The 22,469-nt window shown below is 36.5% G+C and overlaps 1 protein-coding gene and 1 non-coding gene across 4 annotated transcripts in view; both read left to right on the top strand.

Annotated features, from left to right (window-relative positions):
* Positions 1-22,469, top strand: part of EIF3A (eukaryotic translation initiation factor 3 subunit A) — a 36,096-nt gene that overhangs the window by 516 nt on the left and 13,111 nt on the right. The window contains exons 2-15 of one of the 3 annotated variants that reach the window (XM_026068367.1): positions 3,582-3,772; positions 3,967-4,103; positions 9,231-9,394; positions 10,625-10,824; positions 11,840-12,048; positions 12,862-13,033; positions 14,013-14,117; positions 14,910-15,008; positions 15,710-15,826; positions 17,181-17,366; positions 19,128-19,475; positions 20,040-20,144; positions 21,895-22,008; positions 22,298-22,420. In XM_026068367.1, the coding sequence (XP_025924152.1) occupies positions 3,582-3,772; positions 3,967-4,103; positions 9,231-9,394; positions 10,625-10,824; positions 11,840-12,048; positions 12,862-13,033; positions 14,013-14,117; positions 14,910-15,008; positions 15,710-15,826; positions 17,181-17,366; positions 19,128-19,475; positions 20,040-20,144; positions 21,895-22,008; positions 22,298-22,420 (2,270 nt within the window). Of the gene's footprint in view, positions 1-3,568; positions 3,773-3,966; positions 4,104-7,733; positions 8,922-9,230; positions 9,395-10,624; positions 10,825-11,839; positions 12,049-12,861; positions 13,034-14,012; positions 14,118-14,909; positions 15,009-15,709; positions 15,827-17,180; positions 17,367-19,127; positions 19,476-20,039; positions 20,145-21,894; positions 22,009-22,297; positions 22,421-22,469 lie in introns of those variants that run through there. The other 2 variants (XM_026068375.1, XM_026068382.1) reach the window with 2 other exon arrangements.
* On the top strand, positions 15,369-15,501 carry LOC112967351. Its single transcript, XR_003253934.1, has one exon. It is a non-coding gene; the product is annotated as a small nucleolar RNA SNORA19 (small nucleolar RNA).

Raw genomic sequence — 22,469 nt, 5'->3', positions numbered from 1 at the left:
CCGCCTCCCCGCGGGGCCCCCGGGCCCCCCTGCGGGCGGGCGGAGGTGGTCGGCAGGCCCCGGCGAAGGGGTGCAGGCGAAGGGGTGGTTCTGCGGCCCAGCGCCGCTGCCTCCTCGTGCCGGTGCGCGCGGTATCGCGGCGACATTGCTGTCGTTTCTGAAGACGGCGAATGGCTCTGCCCGCCCGAGGGCTGGCTCCCCGTGTGTACAGCGCGCTGCAGCGGCACTCGCGCGCAGCTGCTCGGATGTGTCCAGCTCGGCTTTTACCTGGGCTCCAGAATGATTTCACACCTGATCTCGTCTCAGGACGTGCTTTTCTATGAAGGCTTCACATTTAGTAATCCTACTACTCATTAGCGACTCTAGCGAGAAGGCAGATTATTAAACTCCTTAAATGTTATGCAGGCTGATGCCTTTCAGGTTAAATGTACAGCTTTAGTATTTCTTTTTTTATAGCAACCTATTTAAGCGGTCAGCAAGAGACCACTTAGAATTCTCATCAGTACAGGTCTGCTTGCAAGATGCAGATATAAAGACACCCCAAAATTACAGATGATATATGGATCTTAAAATGACACCTGAAGAGGCTGGGTAGTCCGGGAATTCTGTTTAGCTCAGGTATTCAATTYTCTAACAACAAGAAAATGTTAAATAAAATACTGAATATCCTCAAAAATTCTAACTTAAAGTTATTTTTAAAATCATTTCTGCCTAAACAAAAGAGAAAATTGGGTCCAGTGTATCCTGTGAGGAAGTTGTATATACATCTTTTTACTGGTAAAGGTGCATGTATCAAAGTATTTACTCTACCTAGGAATTCTGAAGTTTTTAATTAAAGTCTAAGTTGTACTTCCTTGGTGAACAAGTCACATTGTTACTATACTGATTATAAACTGTTCTTTAAGTCTTAGATTTTATTTTCTCTTTCCTGGTCTTGAAGAACAGTGCAAGGTTTTAAACTGATATTTCTTGTACTGCTGCAAGTCCATTAAATTCTAATGAGTTGGAGGACTGGGGGAGAAAAGTGTACTCTTGACAAATGCAAAGAAACCTAAACTTCAGTAAACTGACTAGAAAAAAATGACAAGAAAGGTCAAGGCTTTGTAAAACTGTAGAGGCCTCAATCTAGCCATGTCTGAGTATAATAAAGGGTGAGAAATTGTTCCTAAGCTAAATTACATGTCATGGAAAGCACTTTAGTGTTAAACTGATGTTTCAAACTTAGGAAACTCAGAGCAGTTTCCTGAGTTTTAGTTTTTGTGTTTATATGTAAGGCTTAAGTTGGCATTTAGATGTATTTTATGCTTTGGGTTCCTTAATGACCTCAACATACATACAGGATGTTCAGAAGCAAAAAGAGCTTGAATGATTGTAGATGTGTATATTTTAAGAAAGATTGTTTTTCCTCCCAAACAGCAGATGTAGGTCAAAGCCAACCCTTAGCTATCGTTAATATCTGCCATTGTTTTGTAGTCAAGGATGTAATGCAACTTCTGGCAGTGTTGTGTTGTTGCAGATATTGAGCCTGCTCTGCGATAGAGATATTAGATAACGTATGACATCTTAGTCAGCTTCTGTAACAACTTAGTTTTTTCACATTGAAACTTTAGCTTACTTAAGGACTTCGGTTAACACTAGATTAGTTGTTCGTGCATATCAGCTAATTCATGTCCAGTCAGAAGTTTAATTCTTGTTTTTGGATACCTTTTAACATATATAACAATATCCATGATATAACAGATAGGAAGGAAAAAAAGGCATTCTGAGAGCTGTTCAGGAGCTAACACTTTAAATTTGGTCTGTTACAATTTGTTTCTCTAACTTACAGTTTCAGCTGTAAGGTGGAGTGATGTGTGCTGTATTTGACTTTTTAGGTTCACTTTGTGCTTTTATGAAAGTCTTTGTTAAATTAGCCTTAATTATTTGACTTACTGGCAAGAACTTGCTTAACTAGAATTAATTAAAAGTTTCAAAACAATATGAATTAACTTTGTGCGTTGTCCAGTTGGTTTTCAACCACTGAGATTCATGGTTGGAGCAGCCTAGCATTGTTGCAAGAATTCAGCCTGCTCTTCAGGTTTATTTTCATAAATAAAAGATCGTAAAGCTGAGCAGTAATTGCTTCCAAAGCAGCCCTGAGATAGAATAACAGCTGAAATTATGAGATGGACTATAGCTTTATTAAAACTCTCTTGGTGAGTAATCAAAAAAACTGCTGAACACTTACATTGTAACCTTATTTATCTTTAAATGTAACCCTAAACTTCATCTATAAAGGAACAAGCTTATCCTATGCAAGCTCATTATTTAAATAAATTAATCACTGAATATATGGTATTATGGTTCATAATTAAAATACCACTGCTGTTTTTGGACTATAACTTTTAGCCAAGTTTAGCTTCAGTTCTAACATTCCAAATCCTAGAATTCTGATTATAATTTTTTTTTTTTTTGAAACATGGATGATGAGTGGACAGCAAGCTCCCTCCTCTTTTTGAAGCTCTGTTTGAATACGTGAGCACTGTGAACAGCCCTTACTTTCCCTCTTTAATCCATTCTGACATGCTTTCTCTAGGAATGTAGTCATTTCTAAAGTACTTCATGGAAAGTACTCCATACCTCTTCCTTTGAGAATATGTTTCCTTTTAGTTATACTCTGATTTTTATTTCCTTTTTTTTATTCTCTCATCCTCTTTTCTTTCCCCCTTTCTCTTTTTTAATGCTTTTTGCTTCCTGTTCTCAGCATTCTCTTGTTTTGCCTTTGTGCGATTAAGAATGCCCCTAGTGTAGGGCCTGTATGCATGTTGGTAGATGACTGTGCTGCTTCAATATTTGCTTCTGGATGGTTTAGTGTATTTTGTACTGAGGAGAACATGTGGTATATCATGGATGGGAGTTGCTGTGATGCTGAGAGATTGTGTTAGTAACAGCAGCTGCTTAGGGCTGTCAAAAGGACAGTGGTTTCAGCAGCAAGGATGATGTAAAAAATTCCTGCCTCTTCGTTTAGGCCAAAAAAGCTATTAGTTTAACTGTTCTATAAACTGAATCAATAAACCAGTCTGAATTAATAAAAATAAAATCCAAAACAACTTTTCAGAGTGAATTTTTTTTATTTTTAATTTTTTTATCAGATAGTTAAGAGTAAAGGCTTGAGGGCAGGACTTAAGCCAAATTCACTGCCATAGTTTGGACCTTGCTGAATGACATTAGTAGGCACTGTACTACAAGGCTCATGGGGTGTATTCTTTGTCCTTCTTGATGAAACTAGCTTTAAAATTGGATGCATATATTTTATTAATATGTATGAAGTGTCCAGTCATGCACTGATGGATAGAGAGACATCTCTGTATCTACCTGAAATTCTTATGTTAATGGAGGGGTTTGCAGTTGGTTTCCAGTTATGTAATTGAAAAACTGCTGCCACAGTTGCATCTGCCAGCATTTTTGGTATGGCCAGCTAAATTGAACCATCAATGGACTTTGGTTAGAGTTGTTTAAATTCTAAAAGTGTACAATATTAAGCATTAAAATCACAAATCTTTTGGTTTGCAACTCTTCTGTTAATTAGACTTTACTTTCAGAATTCCTTGAGGTTGGCAAAAAGCAGCCTGCCCTTGATGTTCTCTATGATGTTATGAAAAGCAAAAAACACCGAACATGGCAAAAGATTCACGAGCCGATTATGCTGAAGTACCTAGAGCTCTGTGTGGATCTCCGCAAGAGTCATCTGGCAAAAGAAGGACTGTACCAGTACAAGAATATTTGCCAGCAGGTATGGCTTTTGAAATTTATTTATTGTTTGCAGCATGGTATATGTCAGCCAATATGACCTAAAAAAATAACTAACTAGTCTTGAGTTAGATTAAATCTGCTTTTTAGATGTTCCTGTTTTTATAGAATATACATTTTAAATATTTGCTGTCTGTTGCGGGGGGAACTATCTTAAATGTTCTGCCTTTGCTGTAGGTGAACATCAAATCTTTAGAGGATGTTGTTCGAGCCTATTTAAAATTAGCTGAAGAAAAAACAGAAGCAGCTAAGGAAGAATCACAGCAGATGGTACTGGATATAGAAGACTTAGATAACATTCAAACACCAGAAAGGTAGGAGGCCTTTATTTAAAATGTAAGCCCTTCACAGCAAAATATTCTTATTTTTCTGTTTGTAGAGCACTGGCACAAGGATTTTCAGATCTCCAGCAGATGTTTTGAATACCTTTAGGGTATGAATATGTAGTAAGACAACTAAAATGACATTGTAACATTCTCTAGTTGAGACTTAACTTGGTTCTTTCAAGTAGTATGTCTTAAAATAATTTCCAAACTTACAATTCTTGAACTATGGATTTTGCACTGTGAGCAAATATGAGCTGTGTGGTGCAGTTAAATCAGCAGTGCCAGGAAAGCTAATTTATTATATAAATGGCGTATCACATTTTCTAAATTTTTAATGTGTGACTTTATTTTTGTGCACTACTATCCTTGTTTTTTAACATAGTTGTATTGTAGATAGTACAGTTACGTTTTTTTTAAATGCCTTAATAGCAGAGACAGCAGAGACCCCAGTGGAACTAGCAAACAGCTAGGGAATTTGTAGAAATAATTTTAGGAGTGTTGTTTTTTCTTCTCCCACACTTCTTTCTTTAAAGGTAGGAATGAAGTAAAGAATGAAAATGAAAACCATGACTAAGGGAGTGGAGGAGAAGATTCACAATATTGACAAGTCAGAAGTAGCTGGATAGAGAAACTGCAGACTGGATATTATGCTTAAAAGGGTACCTAGTAAGAGCTATATAGATACAAAGTGTTTTCGGATAGAGCACACAGAAGACTTGAGGACTAGAAATGCAGCTGGAAATGACTGTGGATAAGGATATGATGGAAGAGAGAGACTGTGTGTGTAATTTCAGTTTTACATGCTAGGCTGAAAGATGAACCGCTGTATGAGGAGGGTGACCCATAGAAATGTGTGACTGCTGGAACAAGACAGAAGAGACTAGCTAATGGAGGAGACACAGAGCTGAGAAACAGGTTTGCTTCACAGAAAATTAAAGAAAAGAAACTAGCAAAAACAGAAGGTGAATGGGAAAGAAACAGAGAAGCCTCTGTACCCCAGAAGAGAGGAAAAGGTGGTGGACAGAGCCAGGGGTCAGTGTGCAAGGAGTACTGATGATGATACATAAGAGCAGGAAGGATCCATACTCAGAAGGAAGAATAAGAGTTATTTGACCAGCCTCTTCTAGAGTTGGTTGTATGGGTGGAGACATCTTTTTAAGTGGACCTGAAGATTGGTTAAAGCATCAGATCCAGAAATGGATAAAATGAATATCCATAGGTAGAAAGATAGGCAGCAGAAGAAAGAAAATGTGAATTTATAGGATGAAAGTATAGGAGTAATAAAAATGTGGTAGGACAGCAGTTGCAATTGGAGTATTGGCCATTCAGAAAACCAAGAATAAGGTTGAAGAGATTGACTGAGATACTAATGATGTTCTAGAGGTTGGGGGGGGGGGAGGAAAAAATGGAAGGAGTAGCCTGAATTGAACAAAAATCAGTGAATCAAAACCACTATAGTAAAGAAAATAAAAAATAGGTACAGTGAGAACTGTTCTGGAAACCAGGCCCACTTTCTGGGGTCTACTTGGATCTACATAGAAAAACTTGTAATGTGTTGGAGAATTAATTACTGTAAATGGTTCATTATTGATTGGTGAACAAATGCTATTAATTATATTAGGGCTAAGTTCATTCCTGACCATGACTTCAGACTTTTTCACCAAATTGTGCATGTATAAACAAAAGCTAATGTTATTTTACACTTGTTTAGGTAATTGATGAGATAATAGAAGGAAGGGTGTAAAAAGTGAGTTCTGAGTGTTATGGTTAATTGGATGGGAAAATCATCTAAAGAGGGGAAACAGAAGAACTTGGGAAGAATGGAAAAGAGGACTGATCAGTAAATATATCTACCTTAGTGTATTGACCTTCACTTAGCATACAGCTTAAGCAGGCAGTGCCAGGTTATGGTGTAACCGCTCTCCAGTTGCTGGTTTCTTCTGCTCTGCTAGAAGTCACTGTTCTGTTGTCAGAATGGTTTGTGGGAGACCTTCCTAACCAGCTTCAGGCAAAGTGAGGTCGGCTCAAAGTGCATATTTATGTCCTTCAGATGAATCTGTTGATTTAGGGAATGCTCACATTAACTCTGCTGATAGAGCTATGTATGTGGTGCCATCTGCAGAGAAGAGGTGACAAGTGGGGAGCAAGTAATGTTTTCAGTCTTTCCAACTGAGTTTGGAAGAAGATATCTATCCATATCCTTAAGAAATCAAGAAATGTAGGGAATAAATTAAAATCTCCATAAGTCAAACCAAATTAAACCTCGCAGAAGATACTAAAAGACATAACAAAAGGATCTTCAGCCACAAATGGAGAATTCTAGGAAAAATAATGCTAAAATTCTCTGAGGAAGTGGTTTGGGATTAGCCATGCTAGGTGTGATCTGAAGATTAAAGCAATACTTTGCATCTGTTTTTTGTAAGAATGTTGATGCTGGAATAGAAGGAAGATAGTTTTGGGGAACAAGGAAATTACCCTGTCTGAGGTGGAGGGAAAGGTCAGCTTTCTCTTTGTGTTGGGTGGAAGGATAATTTTTACCGTAGAGTTTTGAAAATACTAGCAGATGAAATTTCAAGTACAGTATGAAATGATTCTACTAAAGATGTTGCAGATATCCATCTGAGTAGAGAGTACATTTTTTCTCATCATCCCTATGTAAGCATGAGTAGTGGTCTGAACAGCTGGTGATCTGTTATCTTGGTCATAGCAACTTTTAGGTCTTTAGAATGACTTTTGAAAGAAGTAGTACATGGAGTTAAAAATTAGGGGAAAAAAATCAGCACAAGTTTGCCAAAGGGTAGATGCCATTAGATTAATCTGGTAACTTTTTTGGTAATTGAATTTTTTAGATTAAAGAAATGCTGGAGATCTAGCCTGAGGAAAAAATAAAGCCATGCCAGAAGGGATGTTTTCAGTTGAGTTGGAAGTGACTAAGATGTTGCGTAATGAGAAGCTGACAGCATGCAATGATAAAAGGAGAGATGAAGCAGGAGGGGTGTTACTGTGAATTCTTTCAAGGAAAATCCTGGCATAGAAACTAGAGAAGTTTGCTGAAGATACAAAATTGGAAGAAACTGTCACTGTGGAGGACATTTTTGTCTTGCGTAGGTGACCATGAGGAGTGGAGTTTTAGTAGTCAAATACAATTCACAAAGATATGGAGTAGAAGTCCATGGATTAAATGTTAACTGCAAGGCTGTCCTGTATAAGCTGGGTGCTCATTGGTTGCAAAAAATGAAAAGGTTACAATTGTGTCTTTAGTGGTTGTTTCAGGATTACAAAGCCATGTGGCAATGAAAAAGCAGTTTCAATACTAACATGTTTCAGGTGCTCTACTCTGGTGAAGACCAAGATCTAAATAAACTAATCATAAAATAGGACCTGAAGAGGCTACTGAATCTTTCCATCTACACTGAGTCATGATAAATTGTAATTTAAAATCTTCTTGACAGACACTTGTCTAACCTGCTCTTTTAAATTCTTCAATAATAGCAATTCCTCAACCTCCCTTACCAATCCATATTTTGATATTTTATTGTCCTTAACAATAAAAAGTTATTGCCTATGTCTAATTGAAATATTCTCTGTTACAGAGGAATCCCATCAATACCTAGACATTGAAGACTGACTGACTCTTTCCTTGTTGCTATTTTATGTATCTGAGGACTAAAAAATGTCTCAGTCACACTTTTTCAGCTGAACAATCTGAGTTTTCAGTGTTTCTTAGGTCATGTTTTCTAGACTTCCTGTTATTCTTTTTCTCTGTATTCTCTGCTTGATTTGTTGAGGAAGGCACTGCTGAAATTTCATCTTTAGTATTGCATGTAATATTAACACTCAAGAAAGTTGAACTAGAACTGGAAGCAATGTAGGAAAAGGTAGCTGGAGAGTTACAAGAATTGACAGTTTATATTAGAAGCTGAATCCAGAAAGGATTTTAAAAATGAAAGCTGAGAGAAGGTAAGATGCTTCTTTAAGTTTATCATTGGCAGGAGTGGGGAGACACAGGACTACATAGTGTAAGGGATAATGTTGGCGATAGCAGTGGAATTTGTCTTAGTGTCTCAGGAATCCCTTCCAGTCCTTTATTTTTTGTGAACGATGGAACGTAGAACGAGGGGCCACTAAAAGCAGAATTGTCAGATCTTACTTCTGACACCTTTAGCAGTCCATTTTTCATGTCAGAATTTTAAAAGGATTTCATACTTTTAATGTGAATGTGTTCTTGTTACCAGTGTGTAAGCATTTGGGGAAAATAGTATGTTGAGGTGATGGCTGGAGGGATTTTTGTTGGTTGAGCAGTGAGAGAAATTGACGTTTAGCATAATTTATAATAAGGTACGCTCAATTATATAGGATCCTGTTAAGTATCACAGGATGGGTGATTAAGCAGACAAAGTGATACTTTTGCCAAAGTGTGTAGGTAGGTAAAGTCACGCTTGAATTTTGTTAGAATAGTACTGGGGTGTAAAGTTATCCTTGATTGGCCTACAGTTTGCTTGCTGACAAAATTAAAAACAGAAAAAGGTGAACTGAGTTAAGGTTAGAAATAAAAGGTAGAGAGTGTGTTGAACTGTTTATATGTGATAATACAGGGGTCTTTTTTTGGAGGAAATGCAAATCATAAGGCAATGGAATATCTGATTTCTGCTGTGTCATATGTCAACAAGTTCAAGTGAGCTCCCTCTGGTAGCACTGCGGGTGACTGAAGAAGGAAGTTTCAGCAAGCAGGGAAGTATCCGAGCAGATAATGGTATTTGAATCTAACAGAAGCACAGTCAGCTGCTGCCTGGTAGAAGAGGGAAGGTGAGAATCCCAGAATTAGTTTCCTTTGGCTTACTCATGTGAAGGACATGCAAACCCCGAGGCCTCTGTTATCTCTGGAGCATATATGTGTCAGTCATGTATGCAGGGGCCTAAGTTTGAAATTAGCAAACAAGCAAAGATAACCTTGCATCCTTTAAAGGAAAAATCTGAGGGAGCAATTTGAAAATTAGCAATAGATTTCTTATGAGACATTCAGATTCCTCTGCTCTCATCTTAGATCCTGAAAAACAGGAATTCTGGGGAATAAAATAATTCTTTTTTTAATCCCCCCACCCCTCTCGATTGTAGTGTTCTTTTGAGTGCTGTAAGTGGGGAAGACACTCAGGATCGTACTGACCGACTGCTTTTGACACCTTGGGTTAAATTTCTGTGGGAATCATATAGACAATGTTTGGATCTTCTCCGAAATAATTCTAGAGTGGAACGTCTGTACCATGATATTGCACAGCAAGGTAAGTTGAAAAGGTGGAAACAAAAGTATAATGAGATTTAAGACTCCAATGTTACATATTGTAAAACTACAAAATTACAAGTTATTTTTATTTGGATATTGCTTCAGAGTTGAAAATATGTTAATTTCTTAAATGTATGTATGTATGCACATAGTATTCTTAAAATTACAAAGATTCCTTAAAATTAGTGGGGTTCTCAATCTTTTCTTGTAACAAAACATTCAAGGAAAAAGTTATTTTTTCCTGGCTATACTGACACTAAGAATTAGTAGTGCTGTGTCTCTGTTTTCTGTTACTTAGTGATCAAAATTAGGCTCGTTTTTCGCTTTGTTAGCTGGAATGGCAAATGTGCTTTCCATTGATGTATGTTGTGTCAACTAAATTCAGGAAGTAGCATACATTAAAGGGTACTCTAAAATTACCATAAGCTATACATTTTGACACAGAAATAACTTAGGAAAATATTATTTGGAAGGTGATAGGAAATGGTCTTTTATCAAAAAAAAAAAAGTGGAAAAAATTTTTCCTTTATGTGTATGGCTTAGGGCTCTATTTTTGAAAAAGAAGCTGTTACATTTTTAACTGGACTCAAATTGTGCAAGTACATTAGGAAAGGTGACAGTCAGATGAGTTCTAGGTGCCTTATTATGTTTAAGTCTTTGTGCTGCAGTGTCAAGAGTTTCTCTTTTACCAGTTACTGGTAGAGAAACTTTAGAATTTAGAGTGGCAGTGGCCCAGTGGAAGCAGATTTTTGACGGAGAAATTATGGGATCAAAGACAACTTTTTTTTTTCCTGTGTCATCTCCATTCTTTTGAAAGCTTCATTTAGCTTACCATATTTAAAAGGCTTGAGATTTTTTCCCCACATTCTACAAATCCAAAGCCTTAATTCCTGCCAGCCACAGAATTTTATTTGCACTAAGTTCAAAATAAAAACAAGAAACCCTGCTTAAATTAGAGCATTTTAAAGAGATGCAAAGTATCTATGCCTTGGGCTTAATTATGTAGAAGCATCTCAATTTTTTGAGGTCAGGATGGTAGTGCTCTGCATTTTCACTTACTGAGACAATGAGAGTTACATGAGAGTTAGAGTATGTCTTGTTTTATATGTCTTTGGACTATAAATTAAGATTCTTCAAACATATTAATTTTCGTATTTGAATGTCATTTAGGATTACAGTGAAATCAGCATTGGTTAGCATTACTAATTTATATTGTTCATTTTTGCAGCTTTTAAGTTCTGCCTGCAGTACACGCGTAAGGCTGAGTTCCGTAAACTCTGTGATAACCTGAGAATGCATTTGGGGCAGATCCAGCGTCATCATAACCAAAGCACGGCAATCAACCTCAACAATCCCGATAGTCAGTCGATGCACTTGGAGACCAGGCTTGTGCAGCTTGACAGTGCTATTAGCATGGAACTGTGGCAGGTATGCAGCAGGACTCCTGTAATCACAGTGTAATCTTCAGCTTTTCCAGAATCTGTTCCACTCAGGTTGTGTTTCATGCTATATATGCCATAATAAAGACAGGATAATAGCTGAAGAATAAAGTTTATATTTTTAGACTGTGATACTACATGCATATTGAATATTTAAAGTCTGATGTTCCTGGAATTTCTGTTTTCACATAGCATTTCAAAGCAAGCTTCTGCTGGTAGTATTTAATAGTGAAGTGGTTGAAGTCTGTTCAAGCCGTGAAAATGAAAGTTGATTATGATGTCTTCTCTTCTGACATTTTGCATTCCCGTGAACTAGGTCACTGGGAAGTAGCTGGTAAACACTAACGTCTGTCAGGCTGGGGCCCCAGCACTGCTATTTGAAGTATGCTAGTGTCTGCCCAATGAGAGCGCGATCAAAGGAAACTTTTCCAAGACATGCTTTTCTTTTGCAACCTTTCTAATGTCAAATTAGTTAAAAATCCTAAGACATGATTTTTAGTTTTTGTGCATCTGGAAAACTTTCTCTGTTACATTATTTCCTTTTTAGATGTGTAAGTAATTACATGTAAGGCATTTCTAAGGTGATTATATATATTTTTAGGGGAACTATACCCATTTTTGGTCACAAACATGCTTTATATGGAAAATGATGAAAAGAGCAAATAGCAGAGTTGGTCTGAAAATTTCTGATATTCTGATATTCTGAGGGTTTTCTTGTTTTTTAGCTTAAAAATCTGAAAGAAACCAATTTTCAGAAAATTATCCAAATTAAATAATCTTTAACTAACAAATTGTAGCAGGTGGAGTTAACAGATTTCTCTGGGGCAAATAATTTCTTTATTGGGTAGGAAATACTTGATTTCATGTAGCTGGCAAAGCTGAAGTTCACAGCTTTCAGAGCCTGTATTACAGTCTTATAAAAGCCTTCAGTGAATGCATATTTTTCACTTTTTTGGCAGTTGCAAATAACTTCCTTGAAGTAGTGTATTTGTTTCTTTCTTTAGGAAGCTTTCAAAGCAGTGGAGGATATTCATGGGTTATTCGCACTGTCGAAGAAACCACCCAAACCACAGCTGATGGCAAATTATTATCACAAAGTTTCAACTGTTTTCTGGAAATCAGGAAACGCTCTTTTTCATGCATCCACACTTCACCGACTTTATCACTTATCAAGAGAAATGCGGAAGAATCTCACACAAGAGGAGATGCAGAGGTGAGGATAGTTAATGTGATCATAGAATCTATTTTTAACCTCTTAAGTTCAAAAATAAATTAAATTGTACCCCAGAAGAAGTGGATGGCATATGCTTGGGTATGAGCAGCTTTGCTTAAAGGGGCCAGTACTGATTGTCCCTAAAAGAAATCTAGAGCAAGAAGGATATTTTACAGAGCTACAGTGTAGGTAAAGCAAACGTCAGGATCACCTGAGTTAAACTTCCTTTTCTGTCACTGTCTGGGAATCGAAGCAAATTAATAAGTATCTGTGTTTTTGTTTTCTTTGCGATATGGCTAGTGTAAACTTGTCCTGAAAGTTAATATATACAGGAGTGTGTTCTTAAGTTCTTAAGAAAAATCATTTGCACTGTAACATCAAAAAGTACATCCAACTTTTTCAGTAATGTTTAAAAATCAATTCAATCAAAATGATTTTTATGGATTTGCAGTTAAATCTGAAAAATCTCTACTTTCTATTATTTTAATTATTTCATAATATCTTGATATTATGGCATATTATGACAGAGAAGTCTTAGATTTCTTATTCTACACATTGTACACATGCGTACACATGTATACACACATAAGTAATAAAAACACGTTATCAAAATCTCTTTTCTGAGTGCTGAAGAGCACTGCATGCTGTACTCTTACTGCACAGATGCCATCTTTTCTATTATTGCTGGTATTTTTACACGGTTTTTCAGCATCAATTCTAATCATTCCCTATTCTTGAATTGGTTTGTATATGAAAAAGAAGTAATTACTGTTCTCATGCATTTCATCTTTTGTGGTTATACTTTGTCAACAGGATGTCCACTCGAGTCCTTTTGGCCACTCTGTCGATTCCTATAACTCCTGAGCGAACTGATATTGCTCGCCTTCTGGACATGGATGGCATTATTGTTGAAAAACAGCGGCGTCTGGCAACCCTGTTGGGTCTTCAGGCCCCACCTACACGTGGCAGTCTTATTAATGATATGGTAGGTAGTGATGCTTGTGTGAGAAGCTTTTGAACACTGAATCTGTTTTCCTTCTAGAAGCACTGCACTTAGGTATGAGGCATCAGTTTCAAAATAAAAACAGCCTTATGATTAATTATATGACTTATGGTATAGTGTTAAAATTTCAGATCCATGAGAAGAACTGTTTGATAAGAGTAGCAATAAAGGGAGGCCTGAATCTTTGTGTGAAGTAAAGGTTAACGTTCAGTATTGTCCGTCATATTAACCAAAAAAACAGACCTCTTGTTTTGAAACTTTTAGAGGGGCTCTGGAAAAAGTTTTGAGCTAGAACTTTGTTTTTTCCTACACTAAGGGGAGGTGTAATTAATTGAACACAAATTTTTTCTCTTTTTTTTTTTGGTTTTAAGTATCTTTTGGATAAGAATAAGTCAGATGTCAAGTATTGGACAGGAAGGACTTAAGTAGTTATGAAAAATTCCTTTGGCTTAACTTGAAGGAATGTTAGATGTATCTGTCTTCAGACCCTTCCAGATGTATGCATGCCTAAAACTTACATTTGTAGTTCACTTTATAGTTTGTGTTAATTGACCTTCTGGCAGTTCTCCAGTTTGTCTTAAAAACAGTTTAAAACTTTAGTTTACTTGTGAACTGAGATATTTGTTTTAGTTCAGATGTAGGCCTACATGTATGGGCAGTAGGACTGTAGGTCTTCATTTGCGTTTTAGAAATGTGTAATAAGTTGAGGATGGTACGCTAGTCAATATTTTCTTGTTTGGGTGTTTTTTGTCTACTTTTCCATTTGTAAATGGAAACAGTTAAATGGTGTAGTGTAGTTATTGTCAGTGCAATTACGAATGTTTTGTATTTTAACAAAAAAAGTGTCTTGTATCAAAAGGTACATGTGCCTATTTAACTTCTTGAATAACAAATAACTATACTTTAAGAATTTTATAATGTTGTATTTATTTTGACCTCTTTGTTTTTTTGTTGACTGTAGGTAAGGTTCAATGTAGTGCAGTATGTTGTTCCAGAAGTGAAAGAACTTTACAATTGGCTTGAAGTAGACTTTCACCCGCTAAAGTTATGTAGTCGTGTCAGCAAGGTAAGTTTTGTAGCTCTGCATATATAATCATTGGTCTGGACTACTAGTGTACTATTTGATGGTGGTAAATACCAGCTAGTTGTCCATGTCTTCCCCCCCCCGCCCCCCCCAAATTTTTAATAGTGACCTTTATTTGGCCAGATTCCTTTACAAATACACATACGTAGCAGATGATATAGATAGCATACCAGATTATTAAAATGAAATGAAAGTTTATCTAGGTCTCTGAGGTACTATACAGAGGGCATCCATAAAGATGCAGAGTTTTGGGAACTTCTCAGAAGTTATTGTGGGTGGAAATGATAATGAGTTGAATTTTGTTTAATGATGTAGGAATGAGAAAAAACTTTTGTTCGTGAATAAATTGTGTGGGAAATGGAAAAATCGACCGTAGTCTGATTTTACTTTTGAAATGTAGAATCTTGGAGGTAAAATAATGTGAGATCTTTTTGATTATATTAATGTATATTCTGCAGTTGATCAGTCACATCATACTCTTTTCCTTTGTGGGAACAAATACGTTTGAGGGGCTAAGAACTTGAAGGTAAATTAGCAGTGTGTTTACTGTTGCCAGTGCTATCAGTCACCTTCATACAAAAAATGTTAGCTATTCATTAGAAGCAAGTGTTCCAATCAAAAGATTTACCTCAGTAAAATAACCTGGCATCTGGAGAGAAGTGCTGTTGTTTCGTGAATTGTAAAACGGAAGTGTGCAAGAACCATGCTTCCTGCTTAAAAGTTGAAGTTTTCTAGGATCAATGCAGATAGAATAACTTCTAAGAATTGTGATAGGTTCTGAACTGGGTGAAAGATCAAGCTGAAAAGGAGCCTGAACTGCAACTCTATGTTCCTCACCTGCAAAACAATACCATTCTTCGACTTCTGCAGCAGGTATGAATAAGGAAGATGTACATTCATAAGTATATGTAAGTTAGAAAATGCTTTGGAAAAATCCTAAGCTGGAAACGTTGATGTTGAAGTAAATTATTCCATCAAATAGCAGACCATTCTGACTTTGAAATATTTTTTCCAATGTGTATCTTACACCCTCAGGTTTCTACATTGTGAAGACACAGCCATAGCAACCATGCTTAATTTTAATAGTGGTTGCATACAGTTGCTTAGATTTTTTTCATTATAGGTCTGTGAAATCTTGTTTAAAGTAATTTATTGTTTCTTAAAACTTTATTTGGAGTAAGTTTTGGGTAGGATTTTCTTGAGCTTTTTTTTTTTTATTAGCTGTCTTACAAAATGCACATTTCATTGACCTGCTTTCATTACGAGTGATGAGCAGTGTTATTTCTGATGTGCTAAAGAAATAGTTGAAGGCTAATTAGCAGCATAGCTGTATGTAGTTACTGCTGCCAGTCTCCTTCATACAAAGAACCCATTCAGGAATAATATTTAATCTTAGGTTAAGTTTGAATACAATACGGAAGTAAAATGCTGAAGGAGTATTTGTAGCTTTATTAATATGTATGCATCATTTATTGACAGTTTAGCAAATTAGCTTTATAGTGCCTTTAACGACTTGTATTTCTGATCTCTTTCTAATGAGTGGAAAAATACCTAATGCTCCTTTTCACATACAGGTGGCCCAGATTTATCAAAGCATTGAATTTTCTCGTCTGGTTAACCTGGTTCCTTTTGTTGATGCCTTCCAGTTGGAACGTGCTATTGTAGATGCAGCCAGACATTGTGACTTACAAGTAAGCACTACAAAAAGACTTCTGTGAAATGATGTGTGAATTCTGTCACATTGGATGAAAACTTAACTGGTTTGACATTGAACCCAGTGAAGATAACTGGTCCTGAAGAAGGAGGAGATAAACTAGAATAAAAAGATGCAAGTGGCAATGCATGTAATTAACTCCTAGTTGTTAAATCTGGTGTGGTTTTCTGATTTAGGTGAACAACAATTAATATAAGTGCGATATGAATATAAGCACAGTGATTACATATAAGTGCAGTGCAAAAATTATTATAAGTGTAGTATAAGTGCAGAGTAGAAGTTGAAATGAAATTTGGTGAAACTTGTCCTGTGGGCTCCAATCATTTAGTCCAGAAACTCCTGAAACAAGTCTGACAAATAAGAACATTTGAATGTGAATGTCTGAATATGCAGAATTAGATCAGTTGTGCAAGACTGAAGAGCTGGCAGTCCCGAATGTTGGGGTTTTTTTTGTCTAACCAAATAACTGAAATAAAACACCAATGACCGAGACTTTTCAGCTGCTATTGAAGATACCATTATGGCTAAAGCTGTCTGTATCGAATGACCTGTAATGAAATGTTTAAGGTATTGATGAGATATGAATAACTTTTAGTTCAGATTGCTTAATAATTATCCATTTACTTTTTAGATAAAGCTGAGCTGATTCATTTAGGTTAACATAGCTTCAGCTGATACTTTAGACCTGTTGAAATTGGCAGCATTAGGGGCAGGATTCTTGTTTCGTGTATTGCTAACGTGGAGGAAGAGGCAAGAAGGATTCATCCTGCAGTGTTCATTTCATAGAATTATTGAAAACTCAGCCTTTTCCAGTGATACGTATATTTCTTTTTATAAACCCTTTTTTTCCTGTGGAGATTAAACATTGTTTATTCACAGTGATATTTTTCTTCTGTTAATTTGTCATCTCTACTAGTCTGGTATAGTTAAGAACGTTTTTTGGACGTAATTCCTGCTTAGAGCTGGTGAACACATTATAGTTGCATCACTTTTAGCTTATTTTAAGGTTGATTTGGGGTTGAACTGGTAAAACTCCTAGATAGATATACTTTCATAACTGAAAACTGACTTCTGGTTTCAAGCAATTACAAAAACCACCCTCAAAACAACACTCTTGACACAGTGATTAGAAGAATTATGTATGCTAATCTTGCATACAAGAGAAGGAAGGAGAGAATTTTGTTTTGTCTTACTACTCAGTAAGTACATACAAATGGGGAAAAGTTGAGAGAGAACTCTAGTTGACTGATGTTTATCATTGGCAGAGCAACAGAGAAATTATTTAAAAGTAGTAAGTTTATAACCATTTTCCCCCTTTTCACTTTGCAAAGGTTCGCCTTGATCATACTTCTCGAACACTGAGTTTTGGTTCAGATTTGAATTACAGCACTAGAGAAGATGCTCCACTAGGCCCCCAACTACAAAGCATGCCCTCTGAGCAAATTAGAAACCAGTTGACTGCTATGTCCTCAGCTCTGGCAAAGGCTCTTGCAGTCATTAAACCTCCTCACTTACTGGTAAGTATATTTTTTTTAAAGTCTTCTGAAATTGTTGACAAATTCTGACATTCCCTGAAGTACGTGGTGTGATGTACGTTTGTTGTCTTTTAGTCTTTTGCTTGTCTGAACAACTGTTCATTCAAGTAATCTGCTTTCAGTGCAGTGGAAATCAGTATTGTTACTGTTGTCTACTCCCTTCAGAGGAAATATATTAACACCTCAACGATCAATTATACAAATGTAGTGTAGCATTAATGTATTTACTAATGACAGAGCATTCTTCTGCGTCTGTTATATGTTCAGCTCTTCTAATAGATCCAGATTTTCTGGATTAACAGGATAAACTTGTTTTGAAGTTGTGAGATCATACTTGAATATTACACTAAAGTTACTTCATTTAGCTTTCCTTGGCATACTAAAGACATCAAGCTACCTAATGATTAATATAATAAGGCATTTTAAAGATTTGACAAGGTAGAGGTTAGTGCTTATGTACCTTTGTTTGTTTTATGAAGTGTATTGCTCCTTTTCCTTTTTTATGGTAACTCATTCTGATATAATTTGGCAGTAATGATGAGCTGTGTTTATATACTTTTGGATTAAGTAGAAACATAAGCTAGGAACTTGATAATTTATAACAAAGTTTGTTTTAAGGAATGCTTTTTCTCAGATTAGATGCATCTTTTCATTTTATTTTATTCTGCCTAGCAGTAGTTAGCTATTTGTGCTTGTGAAGAAGACCAAAACATTCATAAATACACCCAGCTTGTTAGTGTCTGGTCATAACTAGAACCTTCTCAAAATGTACATGAGAGGCCTGAATTGAAATTTCCAGTCTTGCATGTGTCAATCTTTCTTAAGCTTTTTATTTTTGTATTTCTGGCATTTTGGCACCTTCGTTTACCTCAAGTGCTTGCAGGTCTGCAACAAATTATGGATGTTTCAGTGTTTTTGTTTAATGTCCTAGAAGTGGCAGGTTACTAAAAATACCTCTGAGCTAGGTCAGATTTCAAGAGCAGCACAACTGAATGCAGTGAACTGACTGGGCTGCAATGCTTTGCTGCTTGCTGGAGTTGATTAAAATAGGCAGCTCACTGAGCTGGCACAATTGCACCTTTTCATGTGTAGAGCATGAATCTCTGCAAAGAACTGTAGGTATTCTGGAGGAGAATGGTGGGAAGAATGTTTAAAGAATATTCTATATGCAAGCTAATACTTATAAATTAAATGATTTTTATAGTGTTCATACTAAACTGTTGAATCAGTGCTTTTGTTATCTCACAGATAGCGCTTTGTGTCAGTTAAGATATTTTCCTCTTCTGTTAGTGTGTACACCCCCCCCCCCCAACATCAAAAACAAGGGATCTCTGGTGAAATACAACACAGGTAGTGCTATGCTTGCCAAAACATGCAGAGGCAAACAACATAAGCATTGTGTTCCCCCTCCTTCACTAATGCAGTCTTAAATATCACAGACATATGCATATGCAATGTTTTTGGACAGAGTGTGAAAGTATCATACCTAAGATAGTTATGTTGCAGAACATTGTCTGATGCAGGCAACTTTCAGCTCCATGTACACGTGGTTCTGTTGAGTTGACTGCTCTGCATGCCACTTGGATGAGTGATTAGATTTGCAATTACAGTTGTGTTTTCATGCAGTTGTCAAGTTTGGGGAATGAAAATAATTGAGTTTTCTTCGAGAAGTATTTGCTATTCGTTGTGCCTTTTTAAAGAGATGCCACATATGTCATTGTCTTATCGTTAATATCAATTCAGCAAGAGAAGGAAGAACAGCATCAGCTGGCAGTCACTGCCTTCTTAAAAAATTCAAGGAAGGAGCATCAGCGTATTCTTGCACGTCGTCAAACTATAGAGGAAAGAAAAGAGCGCCTTGAAAGTTTAAACATTCAGCGTGAAAAAGAAGAACTGGAACAGCGTGAAGCAGAATTACAAAAAGTTCGGAAAGCTGAAGAAGAGAGACTGCGCCAGGAAGCAAAGGAAAGGGAGAAGGAGCGTATCCTGCAAGAGCATGAACAAATCAAAAAGAAGACAGTTCGTGAGCGCTTGGAGCAGATTAAGAAGACTGAACTGGGAGCCAAAGCATTTAAAGATATTGATATTGAGGTACATAACTTATTATTGAAGTACTAAGTTATTTTTTGTGTTGTGCTGTTACACTGCTAGGCTGCCTGAATTTCATGTTCTCTACTAGTTTTATACTGTAACCGGTTTTATGAACAGTCTCTCTCAAAAATGAGACTGCCAATTTGACACTTAATATTTAATTTGCTCAACAACGTGAGTAAACTTTGAGACTTGAGTTTGGATAGGACCTATTTTACCTGGAGGAATGAAGTCCAGCTGTTTTGAGAAGAGGCTCACAGATGTGTGTTTTTGGTTTTTTGTTTTTTTCCTTATTGCTTATACAATATTTAAAATATGAAACAGACATTCAGATCCCATTTGTGGGTATCTGGATTGTGTCTCAATTTAAAATTGGGATATAAATCCTTTAGAGAGCTTTAAAAATAAAATACAAATTACCCAAAGGAGAGTAAAAGAAACTGAGAATGTTTCTAAAGCAAATTAGTTTAAAAATTGAGAACTGCAGAGAAGCTTAAATGAACAGTGGAAACCACAATCGTGACAAAATGTTTGCTTTATTTTGCATTGATCACTTGGTTCTAGGATCTTGAAGAGTTGGATCCTGACTTTATTATGGCTAAACAAGTTGAACAGCTGGAGAAAGAGAAGAAGGAACTCCAGGAACGTCTGAAGAATCAGGAGAAAAAGGTACAAAGTAGTAAGAATAAAAAAACTTGTCTACACAAAACTTCATAATGAATGGTTGTATTGGCATATATTATGTTGGTGTTGAAAATGTTACCAATTTGTTTTGCCCTTGTGAATGTAAAAAGAGGCACTACATGTATAACAAGCCAACCAAGTTACTAGTATCAGTGCACAAATCTATTCTAGTTAATGCAATTGGTTTGAGACTAGACCCTTAAGCTGTATATGAACTGAGTTTCAGTTTTGAAGACTTGTATTTGGGGAGTGTTCAGAGAAGGTGAAATCTTTAGAGATGGTGAGGCTGTTACAGAGAAGCTAAATAAATTAATTGCATTAGTCCTCCTGAAACAGAGGAACTTCCTTTGCTAGAAACCTTCTTGGTGGCAGAAGATCATTTGTCTGAAACTTGGGTGACCGTAAAAGTATAAAGAACAGATTGCCAGAGTAAATAGAAATATATGACAAGGACAAGGTGATACTCACCCAGGACTTCCAAGTGTACTCAAAAATGAAACAGAGATTGTAAGATACTGTTGGTAATTCAGCTCACTTAAACTGATTTGATACTAGAAGGTGACAAGCGTGAAGCCAGTTACTTAAAAAGGTTCCAGTGAAGATCTGTGGTGCTGCAGGCCTGTAAGCCTGATGGACAAACTAGCAGAAAATAAAGTAAAGAATAGAATTTATAGACACCTGGGTAAATATGATCTGCTTGGGATGATCAGCACAGCTTCTGTAAAAGGAATGTAAGGCAGGACTTCCTCTTGGAGTTTCTCAAAGCTGTCAAAAAAGCTTACATGAGTAAGGGTGATCTGATTAGTGTAATTAACTTGTATGTTCCAAGAAGCTTTCTACAAAGTTCTTAAAACTTAGTAGCCATGGGGTAAAAAGAAAAGTTTTTGCATGATGTTCAGTTTAGACAGATGTAAAGTATTTTACATGGGAAAAGTGGGGAAAAAAATCCCCAATCTTTAGCTTTAAGTATAAAATGATGGACTCCAAACTTAACCTTATCAGTTAGCAGTGAGATCTTGGTTCTTCTGCATCTTAAGCATTGTGTGCAGGTCTAGTGTCTGTATCTCAAAAAAGAGCAGTTGAACTGGAAGGTTGAGAGAAGGCTAACAAGAATTATCAATGATATAGTTCAGCTTCTGTGTGAGAAATGTCTGAGTAAGTTAGTACTCCTATGTCTGGAAGTGACTGCTATCATATCCTTTTTCCTGAAATCTATGAGATTGTACCTGGCATAGCAGCTGTGGATAGCAGTTGTTCTTGTATTGACTGCAAGGGATAATGAACTAGGAGACATCAAATGAAGCGAGTAGAAGCCAAGTTCAGAACAAATAAGAAGATAGGTTTTCATGCAGTGAGCCATAGAATTTCTTGCCAAAGTATGTTTTGTATTTGAAATGCTTCTTCGAGTTCCAGGGAGCAAGCAAAAAAGGCATCCATTGATGCCTTCTAAATATACAAAAACTTCATCTTGCTCAGGAAATCCCTGGAGCTAACAATTGTTGATGCTGAGAGAGCATTAGGGGGAGTGTCATATATGTGCTTGCTCTGGTTTTGCCTTCTCTCCTAGGAATTTGCTGATGCTTAGCCTTATGGCTGACCTTATGTAGCAATGATATATCAGATATATTGGAAAAGTCTCCAAATACCAGGGTTTCCTTTGGGAGATGTTGAGGACCGAGCGTTCTGGATTTGGTCTTTGCACACGACATGCTAAAGTTATGTTATCTTTATGTAGATTGACTATTTTGAAAGAGCAAAGCGCTTAGAAGAAATTCCGTTAATAAAGACTGCCTATGAGGAACAAAGAGTGCATGATATGGAGTTGTGGGAGCAACAAGAAGAAGAAAGGGTAAGAATTTTTTATTCAGATAGTAAAATCCACTGGTAATGAGTTAAAAAAAAAAAAAAAGTGGTTTTGCACTGTATATAATTCTCTTTTTCAGATCAATTCAGAGGAGGTGGGAAAAAGTTGGTATGAAGAAGGAAGTGTTAGCTTTGCAGTTTCATTCTGCAGTGTCTTTCTGGCTTGGTTCTGAAAGAGGGAAAAATAATTTGTCTTTCAGTAGCGGCCAAGGTGGATTGAATGCAAATATGTAGTAAGGTTTTCCTTTTAATACATTTATATTATTTATTTTTAGATCACTACTTTGCAGTTGGAGCGTGAGAAAGCCCTTGAGCATAAGAACAGACTGTCAAGGATGTTGGAGGATAGAGATTTATTTGAAGCCAGGCTCAAAGCATCACGACGAACAGTTTATGAGGTACACAAGATCTGGTCTTGTGATAAAACTCTTCCTCTAAAGTGAGGAT

This window comes from Apteryx rowi, unplaced genomic scaffold (assembly GCF_003343035.1).
Source record: "Apteryx rowi isolate R43461 unplaced genomic scaffold, aptRow1 scaffold_1048, whole genome shotgun sequence".
Lineage (NCBI taxonomy): Eukaryota > Metazoa > Chordata > Aves > Apterygiformes > Apterygidae > Apteryx > Apteryx rowi.
Note: the sequence above shows the minus strand (reverse complement) of the source record. Positions and strands in the feature narration are given on the sequence as shown.